Consider the following 19,919-nt stretch of genomic DNA (forward strand, 5'->3'; position numbering starts at 1 on the left):
TCACATTCTAATAGCATAAGAGAATTATCACGTTCTGATAGTGCTAGAGACCTCACACTGATTTCTGAAACTTACAGTACAAGAAAACTAGGCTTATATTTTCGATTGGAGCCCCTCTCGTTTGGCAGGCCTTGGCGGATGAACAGTCTGGGGCTGTGTGCACCCGCGCAGCCCCAGACCTGTCGAAGAAAATTACTGATGTGCTGCTAAAGTGATTGTGAGAATTTTCGTCTCTCCTAGAAAGTCTGGGGTGGGTTTGGGTTTTTCCGACTGAATGTTCCATGAATTATTCACTTTCAGAAAGCAAAAATCATATTTTTATTTTATCAGGAAAGAAAAAGAAAATGAAAAAGATGTCATTTAATACTATGCTCTAGTGATATTCTTCTTCATTTGTAAGTGAGAGGTTTTAGGTTTGATTTTTGTCAAAGGTGAATTTGAACCAGATTATTACTAGCCCACATTATATACCATCCCCTTCTTCTTAGTATAAATAATATTGTTCGTTAACAAAAATAAAAATAAAAATAAAAAACCGGAGTTTTGATGTTAAATTTCAGAAAAGATGCGCTCATTTAAGCAATGAAGAATATTGATTAAGGTTTATAATCCCGGAATAGGATCCTCTCCTGAGCAAATATGCTTGGGATCCTCTTGACCAACCAACATGGGCTGTTGGATTTTGATCCAACTACTACAATTATTATAATTTTTAGAGGGGTTCCCTGTTTGTAACCGTTGGATCAAAATCCAACGGCCTGTGTTGATTGGTCATGAGGATCCCGAGCATTTGCTCAGGAGAGGATCCTATTCCTATAATCCCCGACTCCCCTTTAAATACCATCTAGCTATAGTTACTAGTATTTGTATTAAGAGTAATTTTTAATTTTTTGGTGTACTCAAACACAATCACGTGGGCAAGTGGCATGCTACCGCAATGGTGAAAAGGTGTTGAGCCCTTATATGATGGCGTGGATTCGTACTCATCAGTGGCAAATCTAATATCTAATCTAACAAAATCTATCGTTTGAAGAAAATAAAAAATAAAATATAAAAACACGGTCATATAGTGTTGTTATTCTACTTAAATTGTAACACATGAGTTAGCTTATTATTAATATACTTTATAAGTCGAACATATGTATTCTATTGTTGACTTGCATTATAACATGTGAGATAGTATACCACATAACTTGTGTTTTTAGTATCCATAAAAATTTCACGTGTTAAGTAGACTAGCCATTATTGACTATAGTACTATTTTCATATCTAATCAATTTCTCAATTATCACATTATTATAAGGAATATGCTCGGAAGGTGAAGTGATTAAGAGTATTTATTTATACACATAAAATGTTATGTCATGTTTCTTCTCTCCATACTGCTTGTACAAAACAAAATATATGAATAGTTAAGAAAAGTTACAAGTAATGGTGTTTAATTAAAGTGTTAACCATGTTATTTTGAAAGGAAAGGTTAAACATGATAATTAGTTCGAGTGTCACCAATCACGCTTTCTATTTTATAACAAAGTTTTAACAAAAATTATTTTAGGAGCTATTTAAAAAAGTTTTGCTCAAACCATAGAGTTAAAACGACTATGAGTCAATAACTAGTCAATAAATTAAATATATATATTTAAAATTGTTTTAGGCCTGATTTAACTAATGAATTATAGAGAGAATAGAGAGGATGCGGCAAGCATAGAGAAAAAGAGAATTGGGTGAATTCTGAGGTGTGTTTTCTCACCCTCCTTGTGATAGTAGTAGGGAAGGTTCTTTAACCCAATAGTATTACAACTCTAATAGTAGAATCCCATAAGAATTTCCTAGGATTTACACAACCATATTACTAAACTATTAGGACTGCAACAAAAACAATATTAATTAGCATTAATTATAGAGAGCCACTAGGAGCTCCTTCCTTCCTATGTTTAGGAGATCCTAGATGAATTCCTATCTTAGAAGGTAAGCATGATTGGAGTTGATTTTTTTGAAATCTTCCCTAACTCTAGTTAGAAGCTCATTTAGAGAGCGCGTTGAAGATGTTCTTTTGGTTTTTCTTAAATTGGGAAGGAAAAGACGTGTTGTACTAGACATCCATTTTTCTATCATTGAAGGGAGTCGAATCATATACTTATTTTGATCCTAACTCATTACTCCACCTCAAATCGCTAAGCTAACTGACCAAAATGACTTATGTATTTAACATCTTTCCACATAGAGAAACAGACTTCCATCTTTTTCAATAATTGATGAAATAATCAACCCTTACGGTGGATTATTACTTGGCTTTGGAAAGGGAGACTGGACAAGATTTGAGTGGGCTCATAAATGGCATGCAAAATTACGAATTTCGTGTAGGCCAAGAGAGTAACTAATTTCATCATAGACAAGCAAGATTGAATTTGAAACTTTCTAACATATTTCAAAAACCATATTTTTGCTTAATCCCTTTTAACATAACATTAATACAGGAAACAAAACAACCTCTGCTCACACCGAGTATACGCCCGCCCAAATCTGTGATGCGGCATTCCACAAATCATAAAAATTGCCAAAACTGCAAGACCTCTACAAGTTGTTCCTAGAAAAAGCTCTAAAGTTTCCAACGGGGAGAAAAATACTCCCCTATCACCTGGTTTAACCAGATGAAGGTCCAGCTTGGTGTCTGCTCTTCTTGTAGTACCTCCCAAATCTTTGGGCAACTGCAGCATCGTATGATGTATCCCATACCTGAAAATTCAGTCATATTAAATTAGCAATCGTGATCCACCGTAGAAAAGCCGGCCTTTCAAAATAGTGCAACGATGAACAAGATACAGAAAGACGGCTCACTTCCAGTTTCCCTTTTGAGCCTCCTATGGCCAGCAAAAAGGGGTTATCTTCTGCAAACGAAATAGAAAAGACGGCTCCCTGACAATATTGAGAGCAGAGTCCAACAATCAATCTCACATTAAACAAAAGAAAAAGAAGAATAACCCGTCGCACTAGAATGATGAACTACAATCAATCACTTACTGCTTTAGGATTCCTGGATGAAATGCACGAAGGTTGGTTGTTTGACAAATCCCAAAGCTTTACCTGTAACAAATGATAGTGGAAACATTACAAAACATTCAAATCTGCCCAGTATACGAGTGTGCAGGTAGTGAGAAACCTTCATACCATTTTATCTGTGGATCCAGTTGCAAGAAGCTGGAAAACAAAAGGCACAGAGGTGAGATTACACAAACTCAGTAATAAAAAAGTATGCCAAAGTAAGGAGAACAAGAGAACTGTACATTAGGTGCTGCAGGGTTATATGAGATTGAGCAAACAGCTTTGTCGTGTGCATGAAGAGTAAAACTAGGTTTAGACTCAAAAGTAGGAGCAGATGTGGCAGCCCGAATATCAAACCCTTTGATTGTGCCGTCTTCAAGGCTCACCTGGATGGATTTAAAAAATGTTGTGATCAATAAAGGATAATTCTTATAAAGCCAGAGAGCATCTGTATCCACACGTTAACAAATAACATGAATAGGGATTAACAAAAAGCAAATACTATGTGATTAAGTACGAAAAAAAGACTGTCTTAAGAGCCAAAGCACACACCACAAATGAATGCTCAGTGTGTGGATCCCATGCTAAGCTTTCTACATCAGCTGTGACAGTCCACTTATACCCAGAATGTGATGGCACCCTCCCATCTTTCTGGAATGAATAACAAATGTAAATGCACTAGTCAATTTCTGGAATGAATAACAAATGTAAATGCACAAGTCAAAAAAAAATTTCAAACAAATAAGTTCCTTAGGTTCGCTTAAGTTCTAGGATAACAAATAAATGCCAACAGAGTAACATTTGTAAAACATTAAATACCAAGACTACTGTATGATCAAAAGAACCACTGAGAAGAACTTGAGGGGCAAAATGATTCCATGCAACTGCCTGAACCTGTAAAATAGCATGGATAAGGTTAAATTTGAGTTTAAATGGCAAAAGTTGAAAGGAAAAGTCAGCTGAACTCCTTAAAATGAAGATCTCAAGATTGCGTTTGTTCTATAGCACACCATTGAAATCTTGATTTCAGGTGAAAGCATAGAAAATTCTTGCCTTGTCGGTATGGTGCTCCATGGTAATATTACATTTTCCGGTAACCACATCCCAAATCTTAACTTGTTTGTCAGCACTTGCACTAGCAAGTATATTTCTGTTTATAGAAGAAAAAAAACAACAGAGTTTATGGAACCTTCCACTGAAGCAACAACACGTAGTACAAAACTGTAGAAGAGTACAAACCTGTACTCCTTATTCCAAGCAAGACCGAGAACTGAATCTCTGTGACTGTCTTCTTTGTATTTGATTGATACCTAATACAATGCAAGTTTCAGGATTGGTAAAGAAAGTGAAAACGAGTTGCAGGATTATCAAAGCCCAAAGGGTGAAAGAATTGAGCATCAAACCTTCTTTCCTTTCTTTTTCTTCTTCTCAGCAATACCACCCAATATCACACATGGTTGTACTTCATCAATCTGAAAAACAGCAAAAATGTTTAGAAAATACAATAACATTTCCATCAATTACCCACAGAAACCTATGTAATGAGACTAGTGTCCATGAACTACATACGATGTCAAGATCCCATATCTCAATAGATGGTTCATCCATTAAACCAACAGCAATGAAATTCCCTGCCAACATATAAAATTATTGGACATCCGTTAAATATAATGGTAAAGCATAGCCAAAACTAATGATTGAAAAAAAAATATACAAGTTATGATAAAATTGCATCGCTATAAAGGAAAACATCACAATACACAAGATAATTGTCATTAAACTTCACTGTAAAAGAGAGCTCACTGTTGCAGAAATTTTGAGAGGAATAAATCTAATTTTAACACGATTGTACTTGCTATCAAAGAAAAAGACAAGTGAAAACAGAAATTAAGTAGAAGAAGATCTTACATTTTATTTTTTTTTAAACAGAAGAAATTATAACTATAAATATAATTCACGTATACAAGTGACCTCCAGATGTTTCAACCAAAATGCATATGTAACACATGAATCGCACCTTTATCTCCACCTTTGAGAGGACAATCAAGCCATGCTGTGCAAAGGGGAAATGATGAAAGGATGACATCATGGTGAACAAAAACATCTGCTTCACCATCTTCTGATTCAACATACAGCCAAATCTGCTCATACATAATTCAATTACGGTCAGTGGAAAATAGACAAAGAAAAATGAAACAGATAACTTCAAAAACTATTACATGCCTCAAGCTGGCTGACTTCATCTTCATTGCGGGCACAAACTATGACTGCATCACTCGGACTAATGGTCATGTCATCACTGTCTTCAGAATCCTCATCCTTTGAGAAAATAAAAATGAAAATGAAAAACCAGGTTACTCTCCTAGCCTCACAAAAGAAGGAAAGAAAGCAGAAAGAATTACATAATTGAGTAGTAAAAACTTACATCATCCTTTTCCTTCTTTAGATATGGATCCATATCGTTACTTGGGTAGTAAAGGTCCCCAACCCCACTACTAAATACATCAATGCCTGAGGCCAGATATAAGAAGATGCAATGTTAGCTATAAATCGTAATCAACACTCATGAGAGGAAGCATATGGTAAATTTAACAAATTACAAGTAAGTAATTTCAACAATGCTCAAGTTCAACATTGCATAATACGTCCATTTTAACTGACATGGTAAAACCATATGTACTAACAAAACCTTCTAACTGTAAACTAAAGAAAAAGAAAATTTTACAGGTCTCACAAGGACTCAAGTTTATTGACCAAAAAAAAAAAAAAAAACGCTTTCAAGTTTAACTCTGAGCAACCGTTTGATTGTCCATCCAACATGTCCAGCTTAAGCAACACGGTAATTAAACCCCTCATATGCTCCAAAAATGAAATCAAGAAAATAAAGAACAAAGGGAAATACCATCATCCTCGTCGTCATAATGTTCCATGTCGAGTTCCCTCAATCCATCGGCTATGTCATCAAATTTGGTTCCTGGCTCGGTAACTTTGGGAGCTCTTCCGAGTGCCTTTGCTACCTCTAATGCTTGGGAGACTTGATCACCCTGTTTGGGGTTTTCAACATCCATTTCTCCGTCATCGTCCTCGCTTTCAGCATCTCCACTGCAAAATCAGCATCCCATCAAAACCAAACAAGTCAGTGAGTCGAAAATCAACACCCGAACCGAACACAGCTTCATGGTCCCAATCCACAAACACATTACACATACATTAAACTGAAAATTCAACCCTTTCCCACTTGCTTCAAGAAATAAACCGCCAACCCTCCACAAAGTTTTTCACTTTTCGGAGAAAAAGAAAATTACCCAACAATTATTTTTGGTTAAAACAAATTACCAAACCATTAGTTTCAAAGAAAGTGAACGCCATTGGCACAAAATTTGAACTTCCGCCAACAAATCACCAAGTTCAGAAGTTTCACCTTTTCTCCAAGGCGCCGGTTTTAATTAGCTCTTCGATTTCCTCTTTGGTGGGCGGGTCGGCGACGGAGGGGACTGGCTTCGAAACCCCTTTGGGCACCCAAGAAATTGCTGATATCATTTTTTCTTGTTCTTCTTCTCGGAACTGGGTTGGATTTCGATCGCTGTGTTTTTGGTGGAGGTTTTGGAGGTTTATGAAATTTGGCGGTGGAGCAAACTCTTTTCAGCCGCCTGGCATTCGACTAGGTGAGAAGTAGGGTATGAATTCAAACTTCGTTTTTGTCTCTTTTTTATGAGTTAATTCCACATGCGCCTAATGAGTTTTGGCGCTTATTTCACTTTGATCCTCAGAACTTTTTTTCATCCCGATTTTCTCCCTAAACATTTTAATCATATTCTAATTAAATACATAGCAACGTTACTAATTTATAAGGGTAGTGCTACCCACACACTCATTTTTACTTCTCACACACCTCTCTTAATTTTTTAACGTTGAATCGAATAAATTGAAAAAGATCAATGAACAATCAATGGTGTGTTAATAGCACTACCCATTTATAATTAGACTAGCCTTTCTGTGTGCATTGACGCGTATGGAAAAGTCTAATCATTGGTGCAAGTGGCTTGTAACTTGGTATATTCAATTAGGAATTTGAGAGTTTTCAATAGATTTATAAATTCATGGATTTTTATGGAGTCTAATTGATTTGTAGATATTTTATGTAAAATTTTGATTCAATTCCCTCAAAATCTCATGAGGAGATGTGAGATTTGTAGATGTTTAAATTACACTACAAAATATCTCCAACTCCCTCTAATTCCTCAACTTTTTCAAATTCTTTAAAATCAAATTCTAATTGAATACATCTGGAATGTTATAAACTTCTTTAAAATTTTAATTGAATACACCTGGATTTTTAAGGATTTTAATAAACTATTTTAAAATCTTGATCGACTTCACATTGAATTTTAGAAAATTACTTAAAATCATAATTAAATACCCGTAAATTCATTAAAAGAATTAAAATCTCTAAAAATCCTAATCGAATACAACCCTTAAATTGGTTAAGAATTTTTTTCTTTTATCGAAAAAAATTTACATACAAATTAATCACTTTTTTCCATTTACTCAAATATCTTTTTCCGGTCACTCGTTTTTCCTTAATTTCCACTCTCAAATCTCAGTCGGTTAAAGTGAGTAGTGACACTTGTTTGTAATTTTGCTCTAACTCTATCTTCGGCTTTAGAAATCCATAATGTGCCATTTCTCCCCCTATTTCTTCTTTTGTTTTCTACTGGTAACACTTTTCCCTTTTCTTTTCCTCCCACATTTTACTCATAGAAGCAAAATTAAAATGATAAAAAAATGGTAGAAGGTGTCTTGTACCTAAAAAAAGGAACAATGACACAAACCAAATCAAATAGTGTAAAGAAAAGAAAACAACCCCAATTGAAAATATATTAAACAACAAAGTCACAAGAAAAGCTAGCGTATGAACAAAATAAAATATGTTACCAATCAACGAAGATAGGTTCACATTTATTTGCAGTAAACATATCCTGATGTGTTCCTGTAACATGAATTGTAGCTACTGAATTTGTCATGGCACAAGTAATCCCAATGCGTTCGGAGTGTGATCGGACCCTGTGGACTTGCACAGTCGTTGCAAGGTTTAATGTAAGCGTTGTCATGGTGAAGTTTTAGGATTCGAGCCCTTACTTCCTTATGCACGCAAAAACCCAACAAACACTACCAGAACCTCTCTCGGCATTCCATTACACTCAACCATTCCGAGTTGTGACAATTAAGAGAATAGAGAAGTTTGAGCCCTTCATGCTTGGAATCTCACCCACGGCACACTAAGATGGCATCATACATATACGTTGCTACTTGATGGCCCTCAGAGATTGCACTCTTAAGCTGCTCAATTCTGGCTTCTTCCTTATCGTATCGGAAGAAGTATCGTATCCTCACCATGTAGAGGGCCTCAAGGTTGTGGCCAATGGCGAAGCTACATGAGGGTGACAAGTGGCGGCTGCCCTTCCCCTCGTCGAAAGGGATGAAATTCTGTTTGGTTTTCGGCCTTTTGGGTTTCCTTGCTCTATTGCAACACAGACTGATCGTGTGCTCTCTTATTTTCCAAAAAAAAAAAAAAAAAAAAAAACAAACCCAGGCCAAGGAAAGGAGGAACGAAGATCTGCATTTTGCAGTTTCTGGAGACTGGAAATTCAGTTCTGGAACTCTGGTTTGGTTTTAATGAAGAAGAAGAGAAAGGAAGAAGAGAGATACTTTCCCTCTCTCCCATCCCACCCCACATGACCTTTCATAATTACAACTTGTTTTTTTTTTTTTTTTAAATATTGGCCAATCAATTTGCACCACCTAACCTACTTTGTTTTATTTTTTTAATTATTGTCTAATTAATTTGACCACTCTTTCAATATTTTTAAGCCACTTGTTTGACACTGTTATTTATCTTAAAATTCACTATAAATTTATACGAGCTTCAAAAAATAATTTGTAAAATATTACGAACTTGTAATTATTTTTTTTCTTTCTCTTACCATCAAATTCAACAAAGTAATCAAGAAAATTTGTCAATATTTTTATATATTATATGTTTTATAATCAATGTGTTTTTGGATATTATAAGCTATATAATAAATAGACAATTATTTATACGGTATATAATAAATTTATTCAAATTTGCCTAGGCCCTCGCCTAAGTATAAAGTCATGTCTATCACTCAATTAGAGCTTAGCATCTTTTAAAACTTTGCTAATTATATAGTTAAGTAATAGGACGATACAACGAGAAACAGTGCTAAATCATCCTTCAAATAATATTGTTGTTGAAACCCTCCTTCGACTATTTTGAGTAGTCCAAATCCTCTTTTGAATACTTCGGTTAGTGCAAATTCTCCTATGGGTAGTTCAAATAATCTTCTTGCAAATCTTGGACTTAGACCTCGAATGAATGTTCACATTTTTTCAAGACCCTAAATTTTTTTAAATTTCGCCCCTCCTCCCAAGAATTCCTGGCTTCACCATTTGTTGCAGCATTGGATGCAGCGATGGATGAAGTTTGAGACTTTGTCAGATGTGCCCCATGATTTAAGCGGGTTGACGGTCTCAAGGTCTGTAATATTGATGTGTTGGTAAATGAGAGGGTCTTCGGCTATTTCCTTAAACTTCTTCGAGGTCATCTTCGTTAAAAAGAGGATCCTTAACGAGAAGGCAACAACGATGATGAGAATTTTGAGAAGAACATCATCAAAAATAGATTGCATGGAGGAAGATGTGGTGCTCCTAGGCTGGGCTATCCTTTGGACACCTCACCCACACCTCACGCTTTTAATACATTGATCTCTATACATAGATTGACCTCACTCAATATATGATGCAGGGGACATGTTCCATATCGAGATAGCAAACTGACGCCCATATTGCAAACTGCTTTGGGTGGAAATGCAAACACAGCTATAATATGCAACATCACACTTGCACAGGTAATGTTTCCTATAGTCCTTTTTTAGTGAGAAGCAAACTTTATTAATAATATTCCAAATACAAGGAACAAAGACTCGGTGCGCTTAGGTTCCGCTATCATCGTGATAATTTCATAGAAAAAATGAAACCAAACTATAGCTCTGTCATCTAAATGAAAAAAACTCTACTCATATAATTATTTTACGCCAAATGTTACTTTACGTTTTCCCAACAATTCTTTCCTTCACCCCAAATTTTTTATTTCTGTACAACAAAACTATCAAAATACAGTTCACAGTATCCTTTCATTTCAACCCCAGAAGTCTTAAACATTTCACAACGAATCTCTGAGGGTGGCTGAGGAATAATCCAACTAACCCTAGAAAACTGAACCAACCACCACTACATTCCTAAAACAGATGGCAATGGAAGGTCAAGTGAGTTTCAGATAGTATGTATTTGTAACAATACGCATATGTGGATATGTATACTCAATACAGTTGTGGTGGAAATTGTTCCAGGAAGTTAGAGCAAGTTGGGTTATTTCAAAGGGTTTTTTTTTTTTTTTTTGGGTCAAGGAAAGGGGAGGAAAGGATTATTTCAAGGGGTTGTTTTGAGCTTCTAAGCACCAAGTTCGAGGCTTTAGGAAAGGGGAGGAAAGCCAAAGGTTGGTGGAGCTGTTTGGTGTTGGCAGTTTTTTGGAACATTTGGTTGGAGCGTAATAGAAGAGTTTTTAGGATTATAATGGAGTGGAGGTAGAAGAAATATGGGGTAGAGTAAGGTACTGGGCAGCCCTTTGGGCATCAGTTTCGAATGAGTTCGGGGATTATTCTCTTTCTCATATAGTGAGGGATATATTAGCAGCTGTAAAATGCAACAAACTATTTAATGCATTAGTAGCTTTCACCTCTGTTGCGTTTGTGTACATTTCTGTAACTGGTGCAGTTGAATTTTTCTTTATAACTTTTCAGTATTACATTTGTGTGTTCTTCTTGGTTTCTCATGCCTTTGTTTTATGTCAGGTTCATGCAGACGAGACTAAAAGCAGTCTCCAATTTGCAAGTCAGAGCATTACGTGTCACGACTTGTGCTCATGTCAATGAGGTTTTCGACTCACTTTATTTGTTGCAATCTTTCTTGGGTTAATTTTAAATGTTCCCTTTCAGATTCTCCCAAGTTTGTATCTGCTGGATGTAGGAATTGTTCTTTTATTTCTATCTGTTTTAATTGTTAGTATTTCAACGTATGTCCTTCCTTGCAGATTCTAACAGATGCTGCTCTTCTCAAGCGTCAAAGGAAAGAAATTGAGGAGCTTCAAGCCAAGTTGCAGGTTGATTTTTCTTTTATATTAATTTTCGCCATTCATGTATGATAATATTATAAATATTGGTCGTCTACGTAAAATGAAGTAACTTAAACATTCCGCATGTTTCAGGAATCTCATTCAGAACATTGGGCAGAGGAAATCCTCACTCTGCGAAATACGTTATTGCAGGTTTGGAAATGTACGCTTTATGTTTATTGTAATTAGTTGAAAGCAAGTGTATTCTGGAATATACTTACTTTCTGTGCAGACTGAGTTAGAGAGGGAGCGTATAGCTTTGGAGTTGGAGCAGGAAAAGAAAGCCCCAACTAATGTTTGTTTTAGGCCCTTACCCCAACTAATGTTTGTTCGGGTACTGAGGGTGACAGTATCCCGACCATGTGTACATCTATAAGTTAACTTGTCCCTCCCTGTTTGTCTGTCTGCCTCTCGTTCTCCTTCTCTCTGGTTCTCTAAAGTTTTCCTGTTGGTTGCTGCAGGCGAAGAGGCGTGATACTTGGTGTCCAGGTAAACTTGGAATGGAGACGTTGGCAGAGGTCATACTTTATTCTTGCGAAGTTCTGTATATGGTTATTTATTCTCATTTTACATTTAATTACAAATATCAAATTTTAATACATGCATGAAAGATATATTCTTGCACACGTGACAAAATTTGTTTATTATTCAAATCAATGCAAAGCTTAGCTAAAAGATCTTCACCACCAATGTGCAATCATGGAAAATTCAATTTCCCCAAATAATACAGCCGCGAAAACTTCTTAATTTTGATTGGAAATATGTTTTGGTAAAGGAAAAGGAGATTACACTAAAGATTGGACAAGATGGGCCACTGAATCTAAGATCTAACCACCCTGATTCAAGTTTGAACATCTAACTAAAGCAAAAACATCCTCATATGCATCATTGACACAGAAGATACTGAAGCCTAAAGTGATATTTCCTCCCCTCCAATTGCAGCATAATCTTCTAAAATTCTTTCATAGGAAAAGGGAGAAAGTGTTACCATCTAGAAAATTGATGGCATGGGATGGATATGACCCCAAATAGAGCTAGAAATTAGGATAAGGGAATCTGCATGCAATCTTAAGAAGATGGAACATTACATTTTGTGGAGTTGAGCCTTTTCCCCATATACTAATCTTTACCTCATTTAGAGAACTTCGAGTGAAATACAAATTGATTGCTTGACACGGAAGCTTGCTGAGGCTGATATGTTTTCTGGAGCAATGTGTAATGATTACTCCAAGTCTTATCTTAATAAAGGTACCATTAATGGGGAAAATAACGTTAGTTTAAGAGCACCAGATGCTATTCTTGTGATTAAGCGACTTCAAGAACAGGTAGTTCTCCTGTTCTTTATTTTTTTTTAAACGATTTTTTTTCTAGTCTCCTTAATTTTTAATCTTTATGCATGTTAAATTTCTGATAATTCAGTATCTTTTTAATTGTGCTTTTTATTTGTTTTGACATTATTATCATTTAATGTCTGTCCTTACATGCAGATTAAGATGCTTGAAACAGAGAAGCCTTCAAGCCAGCAAAATTTACATAATGTAGTTGAGCTGGCAACCGAGCAAAACATTTGTGCTCGGGAGAAGTTTGACGAGGTAATCATAGTTTATGTTAGCCAGTTGTTCTATCTAAGCCTGTAATAGATTTTATTCTATGAGCAGCTTCATCAAATCGTTTAGAGAGCTACTCTTCTGGACGTTTTTAGGATGTTACTATGTTTAAACATTTACGTCAATAATTGCATTGACAGTCAATTGCACAGTTTTTTTTTTTTTTTTTTAATTTTTTTTATATATTTTTAGAGCTAATCTGCTGCAAACTTAAGCTTCAAGCTTGTCATCACCACCGACCTGCAATAACGAAAGAAGAAAAAGAAAGTCGTTCACAATACATGTTTCTTAAATGTGGGATTCAGTTTCTGTAGAAATTCTTTTATCTAACTTTTCTATTTAGTTTATTTTAAGTACTTAAAGCAGCTTTGATATCTCTCTCTCTCTCTCTCTCTCCCTCTCTCTCCCTCTCGCCACCGCTCAATATGCCTCCATATGTGTATATACTACACACCTCTATGCGCCCTCATGTGTCAAGATGGACTAGCTACAGTTGAAGGACTGTATATTGAAAGTATTTTAGGTAAAAGTGCCTTGTGTGTTCTCTCTTGTCAGGCTCACAAGAGCCTGTTTCAAAAAACTTAGCCTTTAAAAATAATCAAATCTTTTGAGCTTTCAGCACTGAGTATTACACATGAAGTCAAATTATTGTATCTGTTTTAAGTTACCGTTTATGTATGCACAAGCCTGCCCACTTCCTGTTGTATGGTTTCTTGGTTAGAATGATTCTGAGAACTCATTTCTTTGTTTTAATTGTTTAAATCTGTTATTAAGATGTTCTTTATGTCTCATAATTTTAAAATTGGCATGTATTTTTAATGTACATAGCTCTATGAAGAGCTTCAAGTTACACGTGAGGAGGCCAGGGTAGCTCGTGATCAACATACTTGGAACGAATCTGTAACAAAAGTTGATGTATGATCTCCTTCTTTTGTGTTAATCTCTTTGACGAGCATTATTATCTATTACTCAAAACTTTAATGGTGTTCGTACTATAGGGTTTGGTTGAATATACATGTTCTCTTTTGAAGTATATGCAGCTAACTTTCAATAGCTTCATCTAGGATGGAAGTTGTGACTTTGTGATCAAGCTTGCAAAGGAGGTCCAAGAATTAATATTGGAAGTTCGAAGCTCAGAAATAGCCATTGAAAGTGCATCTTCAGTTTTGGATGAGGTCTCCAAGAGTTTCTCTGTGCTATTCGATACGTTCCTAGTGAGTATTTTTGAAACATCATCTTACGATGACTTTTCTTATATTCTAATACTTGCCAAAAGAAATAGTTTGTAGATGTCTTAAGATGTTATTTATGAGTTTATCTTGATTTATTTTCTGAAGCTGCTGTGGTCTTTATTCTATGAACACTAGAATTCTTTTAGACCATCATATGGCCTGATTTCATTGTAATGCAGGATTTTCAAGACCTTAATGTGGGATTTTTCTTTGAAACAAAATAATTATCAGTGACCATGAGAAGTTAAACTCTTATACGATGCAGAAGGTTTCTGGACTTGAGAATGAAAGGTTAGCTCATAACTTTACTTATGTAAGAGATCCTGAAATCTTTTATTTCCGGACCACATTAAAAAACGGTATTAATATCTGGTAACAGTTTTTATACCATCAATCAGTTAATCTTCAGAACCAGATAGAAGAACTGAAACTGCAGACTCAAAATTCCGAGAACTCTTTCAGGGTAAGCTTTTATGTTGGCATTAATTACGTTAAAAGCAATATTCTTACCATTATTAGTATCTTTAGTATCTGTGCTAGTAAGTCTTCTTCACTGATTATTATTTCAGGAACTTTTGGAACACCAGGATTTGGAAAAGGGAGAATATATTTCTCATATACAAGTTTTTGAAAAAGAAATATCAGGTTTATCATCCTGTTCTTTGGCCGAGGAAAAGGAAAATCTGCGCAAAGATGTTGAGAAAATAAGAATGAAGTTGAAAGAGACAGAGTTTAAGCTGAAGAATGCCATACAAGAGAAAACCAAACTAGAGGTTTGATACTATGTGCCTTTGGCTCTAGTCATTGATATCATAAAATCACAGGCTCTCACTTTCACCAACATATTCGCCTATTTGCAGGGTGAAAAAGTGTCTGCTGAACGAGAAATAAAACGATTGCACAGTCTGAACTCTCTTCTTGAACATGACATGAATACACGCAACGTGATTCAGTTAATGATAAGGGTGTGAAGACATTGGATCCTAAAAGAGCAAAAAACCTTGCCTTCGAACAGACGTTACAGGTGCTGACAATGATGTCTAGTTTCTGTTCCTTTACTATGTATCAAGTTTGTAATGCAATGCAAGTTATTTTATTTTTAAATGTCAATATGCTGAAGTGATGAGAGACTTCTACAAAAAGAAAATAATTGTCAATGCTGACGAGAGAATAACCCAATAGTTAATATTTTGTTGAGGTTTTAAGGGAAAATTTACATGAGTTTACTTGCTATGTTCTCTGGTCATTAAGTTACTCTTCTTAAGCATTTGTAGTCTCGTATAAATAAAATATACCGTGTAGCATCGTAGTTTTGTTTTGTATTCAATGATGATAACTCTATTTTTCGTTTTTTCTGTTTTTCAGGAAGAATACAAAAAGATGGAAGTTGATGTTTTTGAAATGGAGACAAAGATTAATGCTCTAGAAGAAGAGTTATGAGCTAGATACAGAGAAAAAGAAGATGCTATGTCCACCAACGAAGCTTTAGCATCTGAATTAGAAAACCTGTCCGAAAAACTGAGTACATCAAGCTTGGAACTCGAAGCATTGCAGGAAGAGCTTTTGGCCCTGGTAAGCTTGTCTTTGTGTCTCTTTCACACTAAGTCTTTGTCTACCTTCGTTTGAAAGAATATATGGTTAGTGTTCTTTATTGTGTGAATTTTTCTCATTGTCTTTGTTATCTTTGTGTATATCCAGAAGCAGAGGTTAGAAGAATCTACATTTGAGCAGCAAAAGATGGAAGGCTCCAATAAAATGTTGCACTGAAGAAAAGGAAGACTTGGCGATGGTAGCCTAATTTTGGGCAGTAATTATTACCTAGATTATAAAATAAAAACATCAATTTTTATTTGAGTTTCTGTGTGTAATATCAATTTTTATTTGAGTTTCTGTGTGTAACTATGTTTCTTGGTGCATAGTTGCTCATTTAATTTGTATCTTTCATTGGCAGCAACTTACAAATTCCCTTTTGGAAATGGAGGAGGAAAGAGCAATACGGTTAGCTAAGGAGAAGGCTTCCCTTGAAGCCATAGAAGGAAAAACAAAGTTATACAACATGTAGATTACATCATTATCAAGGGAAATGTCCGAGGTGGCACTCATCTCCTCTCTTGTCTACACTCCGAAGAGTTTGCTTGCTAGTCTTCAATATGGTTTCTACCCAAAACTTTGAATTCGAGAGAGAATTGAGTAAATTTGGCCTTTACGTTTCACTGTTCTCTCCACCCATAGAATTGACCTTGGATTACCCTCAGTTTGATTCTCTGCTGCTGAACTCCTTCGTTGAAGCTTTGGTTGTGGTAACACAAAAGATGTCTTTTTATCTAAATTGCTTGTTTAAACATATCAATTTTCTTTCTCCCATTTGGCTATTAGGAACGATATTTTGACCATATGGTCCAAGTATTCGCAACTATTGTGATTGGTCTCTTCTTGTTGCAGATGCATACAACTGTGATATAGAATGTGCAAAACCACATTATTTCTTACTTGATTATTGGTTGTGAGGTGAGGAATGAGTTGGAGTCTTGTAGACAAGAATGCAAGTTCCTTATGGGAAGATTAACTTGTTGCGAGGAAACAGCTGGACAGAAGACATTCAGGTTTGTTTCAGTTTTTATTCCCCCCATTTTTCTCCACTTCACTTACGTCTTCTTAGATACCCTCTCTCCGTCTCTCCCTCTCTCTGCTACAGAAAAAGGTCTAGTGTTTTTGCAGCTCTCAATGCTTGAACTGAGCTGCTTGGCAGAAGTTTGGTGACAAAATTGTGGCTTTGCCACCGTTTCTCACCATCTTGGTCATGGTCTGGTCTTTGTCACAGATTTTCATGGTCCTTTTTCAGCAAACCTACTTCAATCCTAGAGCAGTTTAGCAAACTCTTCTTTTTATATTTTTAAGTTTCAGCTCACCCTTCTAATAGAAGATAAAGATGGTATATGTCTTCTAATCTATACTTCGTGAATTGTATGCCTCAACTTTCAGAAACTAGTACACACACTTTATTATCGGCTGGTTTCTTCTGCTGCTCTGTTGGGGTTGGGTGTTGTTACCTTGATATAGGTTGTTGCCCTATTCCCTTGAAACTCGTGTTCCCCTTTTAAGGTTTGTTATTCCATTTATCCGGCAGGTTTAGGACAAAGTTTCTGCTTGCCAAAATATTTCTGCTCTTCTGTGATTTTCTACCTTCAGAAAATGTTAAAAGAATGTCCAAAGATGGGATAGATTTGTAATACGTTTGTCTGGAATCTGGATAGATTTGTAATACGTTTGTCTGGAGTCTGGACAATGTCACAAGTTAACATGTAAATATAAAATTACTCTTTTCTTTTTTGCTGGATGTAATGGCACATCTTGAATCTGAATGTCATAGATTTGTAATACTTTTGTCTGGATGTATTAGAAGACCAAAACATTATATTTTGTTATGCTTCTGTTGCAGTGTGGAGAAGTCTTTCGGGATTGATCAACTGAATAAGGACGATATTACAGATCATGTTCTGAGCAAACAGTCCCAAGAATTGAGTTATTTGTTTTAGCTCAAAATATGGTTAATACACATTTATCAGTGTTTGTTATGCACCTTTTTTAATTTTAAACCATTTAGATGTTGAGCTCAAACTTGGAGACATGCGGAATTCAGAAGGAGCTTAGATGTCTGAGTAAAGAAAGAGAAGGCTTGTTGATTCGACTAAAAGAGTTATCGGAACTTTCAAATGACAGCCAGGTAATATCTCCATTTCTGTTCTTTATGAGCCACTACATAATGTTCAGGAAAAAAAGTATAGTGGTTAGTAGCAAGGGAGAAACTAACATATACAACATCAACAACAACAAAGCCCTTTCCCACTAAGTGGGGTCGGCAAGGGAGAAACTAACATATATTCTTGAAAATTTATTCAGTTTGTTTGATTCATTGGTTTTTGTCTGCAGAGTCTCAACAACAAGCTCTGGAAGGGGATAAACTAGTGACTCAGATCCAAGAGCAGCAGAAATTTGCAATTGAAGAAGAAAGTCTCAATAAACATTACAATGACTTTGCTAAACCTTATTAACAATTAAGGTCCAAATCAGAATTCTGTTAGTCTTCCAGTTGCAAGTTCATATGCTTCATTCTTCAAGCCTAATTACAGCAGCATTATTCACATATGTAAAGATATGGAAAGACCCCAGCATCTACTCGTTCCTAAAGTAAATGGCATGCTTGATCTAACCTCCGCTGAATGGTAAATCCCTTTGATAATGGCAGCATGTACTAATTGTCGTGTATAATGTAGCCAAATACCATCATCCCAAAGCCTCTTACTCTGTTGACTCTCTTCTATTTGATCATACTCTTGTGCGTAAACTTGTCAACCATCTTGTGTTTGTATCTTTGGACCTTCTTCAATATTCCTCGTCTTGCAAAACCCATTGCAAACTGTGATTAGGGTGCTCGTTTGAAAGCGTTGTTAAAATGACTGAAAGTGATTTTGCAAAAATGTTTTTAGGTTCCAAAAGCACTACAAGAGCTTTTATAAGTTTCACTTGCATTTTTATTAAGGATTGGTCTCAAATATTTTTTCCAAAAGCACTTTAAACGATTAGGGCTCAAGCCTCACAATTTGTGAAATTCTAATTTAAAAAATTAGCAAGTCGCGAATTCTCTAGTTAGTGCACGACCTACTCTAACTCTTATGCTCGTGGCTTTTGACTTACATCATTGTTTGAAATGACGATTTTAACCTCCATTTTTAATGGAAGACTAACAGAATTTTGATTTGGACCTTAATAGCTAATGGCGTTTACCACAAATTTTCTAACAGAATTTTGATTCGGACCTTAATAGCTAATGGCGTTCACCACAAATTTTCATTACACCATATTAAGAGTGTGGTCTCAACACAGGGACTGTAAAAAAAAAAATGCAACCTAAAATATACAAATGTAGTAGTAATTTTTCATGTGGAGTCGTCGAAAGGGAATTATTATTAGTACTTCAAAACCCCTATTTTGCACTCCAAACTTTTTATAATTAGAAAGAAAATTATATTTATGAAGAGCGTAGAATGAGATTCTTAAAGTACTAATAACAGTTCTTTTATCGAAAATCACAAATCTAAAACCATTGTCAGAAATTGTATCCTTTCAAGAAAAGAAGTAATATTATCTTTCTTTGGTGAGTCCTTAATTTGGCCTACTATACTTTGAACAGGATTAAGTCGAAAACAGCGCAGACAAGGCAAAGCTTCGAACGAGGCTTCGAGGGGCACAAGCAAAGTTAGATGCCTTCAGAAGTAGTTACAAGGACGCTTTGGACGAGTCCTACCACATGAACAGCAAGTATGAGGAGGCTACAGTCAAGCTAAAGGAACTGTTTGCTTCAAAAGGAGTAGAGGTCCTCAGCCTTAAGAAGCAGCTTTCTGCTGCAAAGGGGTCTCATGAACAAAAATAAATCCATAGAAAGTTTCTTATGGGTTGCTAATTATATTAGTGGCTTGTTCACTAATCCGTAATCAGAATGAGAGGAATTGAATTGAGGAGAAGTTGGAATTGGATTTCTATTGAAACTGTTTAATTAAATTTTTTGGAATCGAAGTAAAAAAAAGTACCGATTCCTTTAAATGTTTACTAATTCACTAGAAGCGGAATATAATTCAATATGATTACAAAAATGCTCTTATTCAAATTCTATAAAATAAAATTGTATATAATAATTCATAAAAAAAAAAAAGTGAATATTTATTTACTTAAATAAAAAATAACTCAACCCCAAACTCATCTTTTCTTCCCAAGGCACCCACTCCTCAC

The 19,919-nt window shown here is 35.5% G+C and overlaps 1 protein-coding gene and 1 pseudogene across 1 annotated transcript; one reads left to right on the forward strand and one right to left on the reverse strand.

Annotated features, from left to right (window-relative positions):
* Nucleotides 1-2,402: 2,402 nt before the first annotated feature.
* LOC103932166 (periodic tryptophan protein 1 homolog) lies at nucleotides 2,403-6,709 on the reverse strand. Its single transcript, XM_048574521.1, has 16 exons — nucleotides 6,464-6,709; nucleotides 5,945-6,144; nucleotides 5,468-5,553; nucleotides 5,266-5,361; nucleotides 5,060-5,183; nucleotides 4,612-4,673; nucleotides 4,446-4,514; nucleotides 4,282-4,352; nucleotides 4,096-4,192; nucleotides 3,862-3,936; nucleotides 3,595-3,693; nucleotides 3,285-3,428; nucleotides 3,169-3,198; nucleotides 3,022-3,084; nucleotides 2,839-2,916; nucleotides 2,403-2,736 (listed from the first exon to the last, which is right to left on the reverse strand). Exons 1-16 carry the CDS (start codon nucleotides 6,580-6,582, stop codon nucleotides 2,644-2,646), a joined length of 1,506 nt encoding a protein of 501 aa, XP_048430478.1. The 5' UTR covers nucleotides 6,583-6,709; the 3' UTR covers nucleotides 2,403-2,643.
* Nucleotides 6,710-9,540: 2,831 nt separating this feature from the next.
* Nucleotides 9,541-18,534, forward strand: LOC103932176 (annotated as a pseudogene).
* Nucleotides 18,535-19,919: the final 1,385 nt, after the last annotated feature.

This window comes from the organism of the source record quoted next, unplaced genomic scaffold (genome assembly GCF_019419815.1).
Source record: "Pyrus x bretschneideri cultivar Hongxiangsu unplaced genomic scaffold, Pyrus_bretschneideri_v1 Contig72, whole genome shotgun sequence".
Taxonomy (NCBI): domain Eukaryota; kingdom Viridiplantae; phylum Streptophyta; class Magnoliopsida; order Rosales; family Rosaceae; genus Pyrus; species Pyrus x bretschneideri.

Bases quoted from the DNA above. Each gene is read 5' to 3' on its own strand.
- LOC103932166 (XM_048574521.1), bottom strand. From the start codon at position 6,582: ATGATATCAGCAATTTCTTGGGTGCCCAAAGGGGTTTCGAAGCCAGTC. The intron at 4,674-5,059 runs GTGCGATTCATG...ATATGTTGGCAG, and splicing joins TCTCAAAGGTGGAGATAAAG to GGAATTTCATTGCTGTTGGT. The intron at 3,937-4,095 runs GCAAGAATTTTC...GCTATTTTACAG, and splicing joins TGGAGCACCATACCGACAAG to GTTCAGGCAGTTGCATGGAA.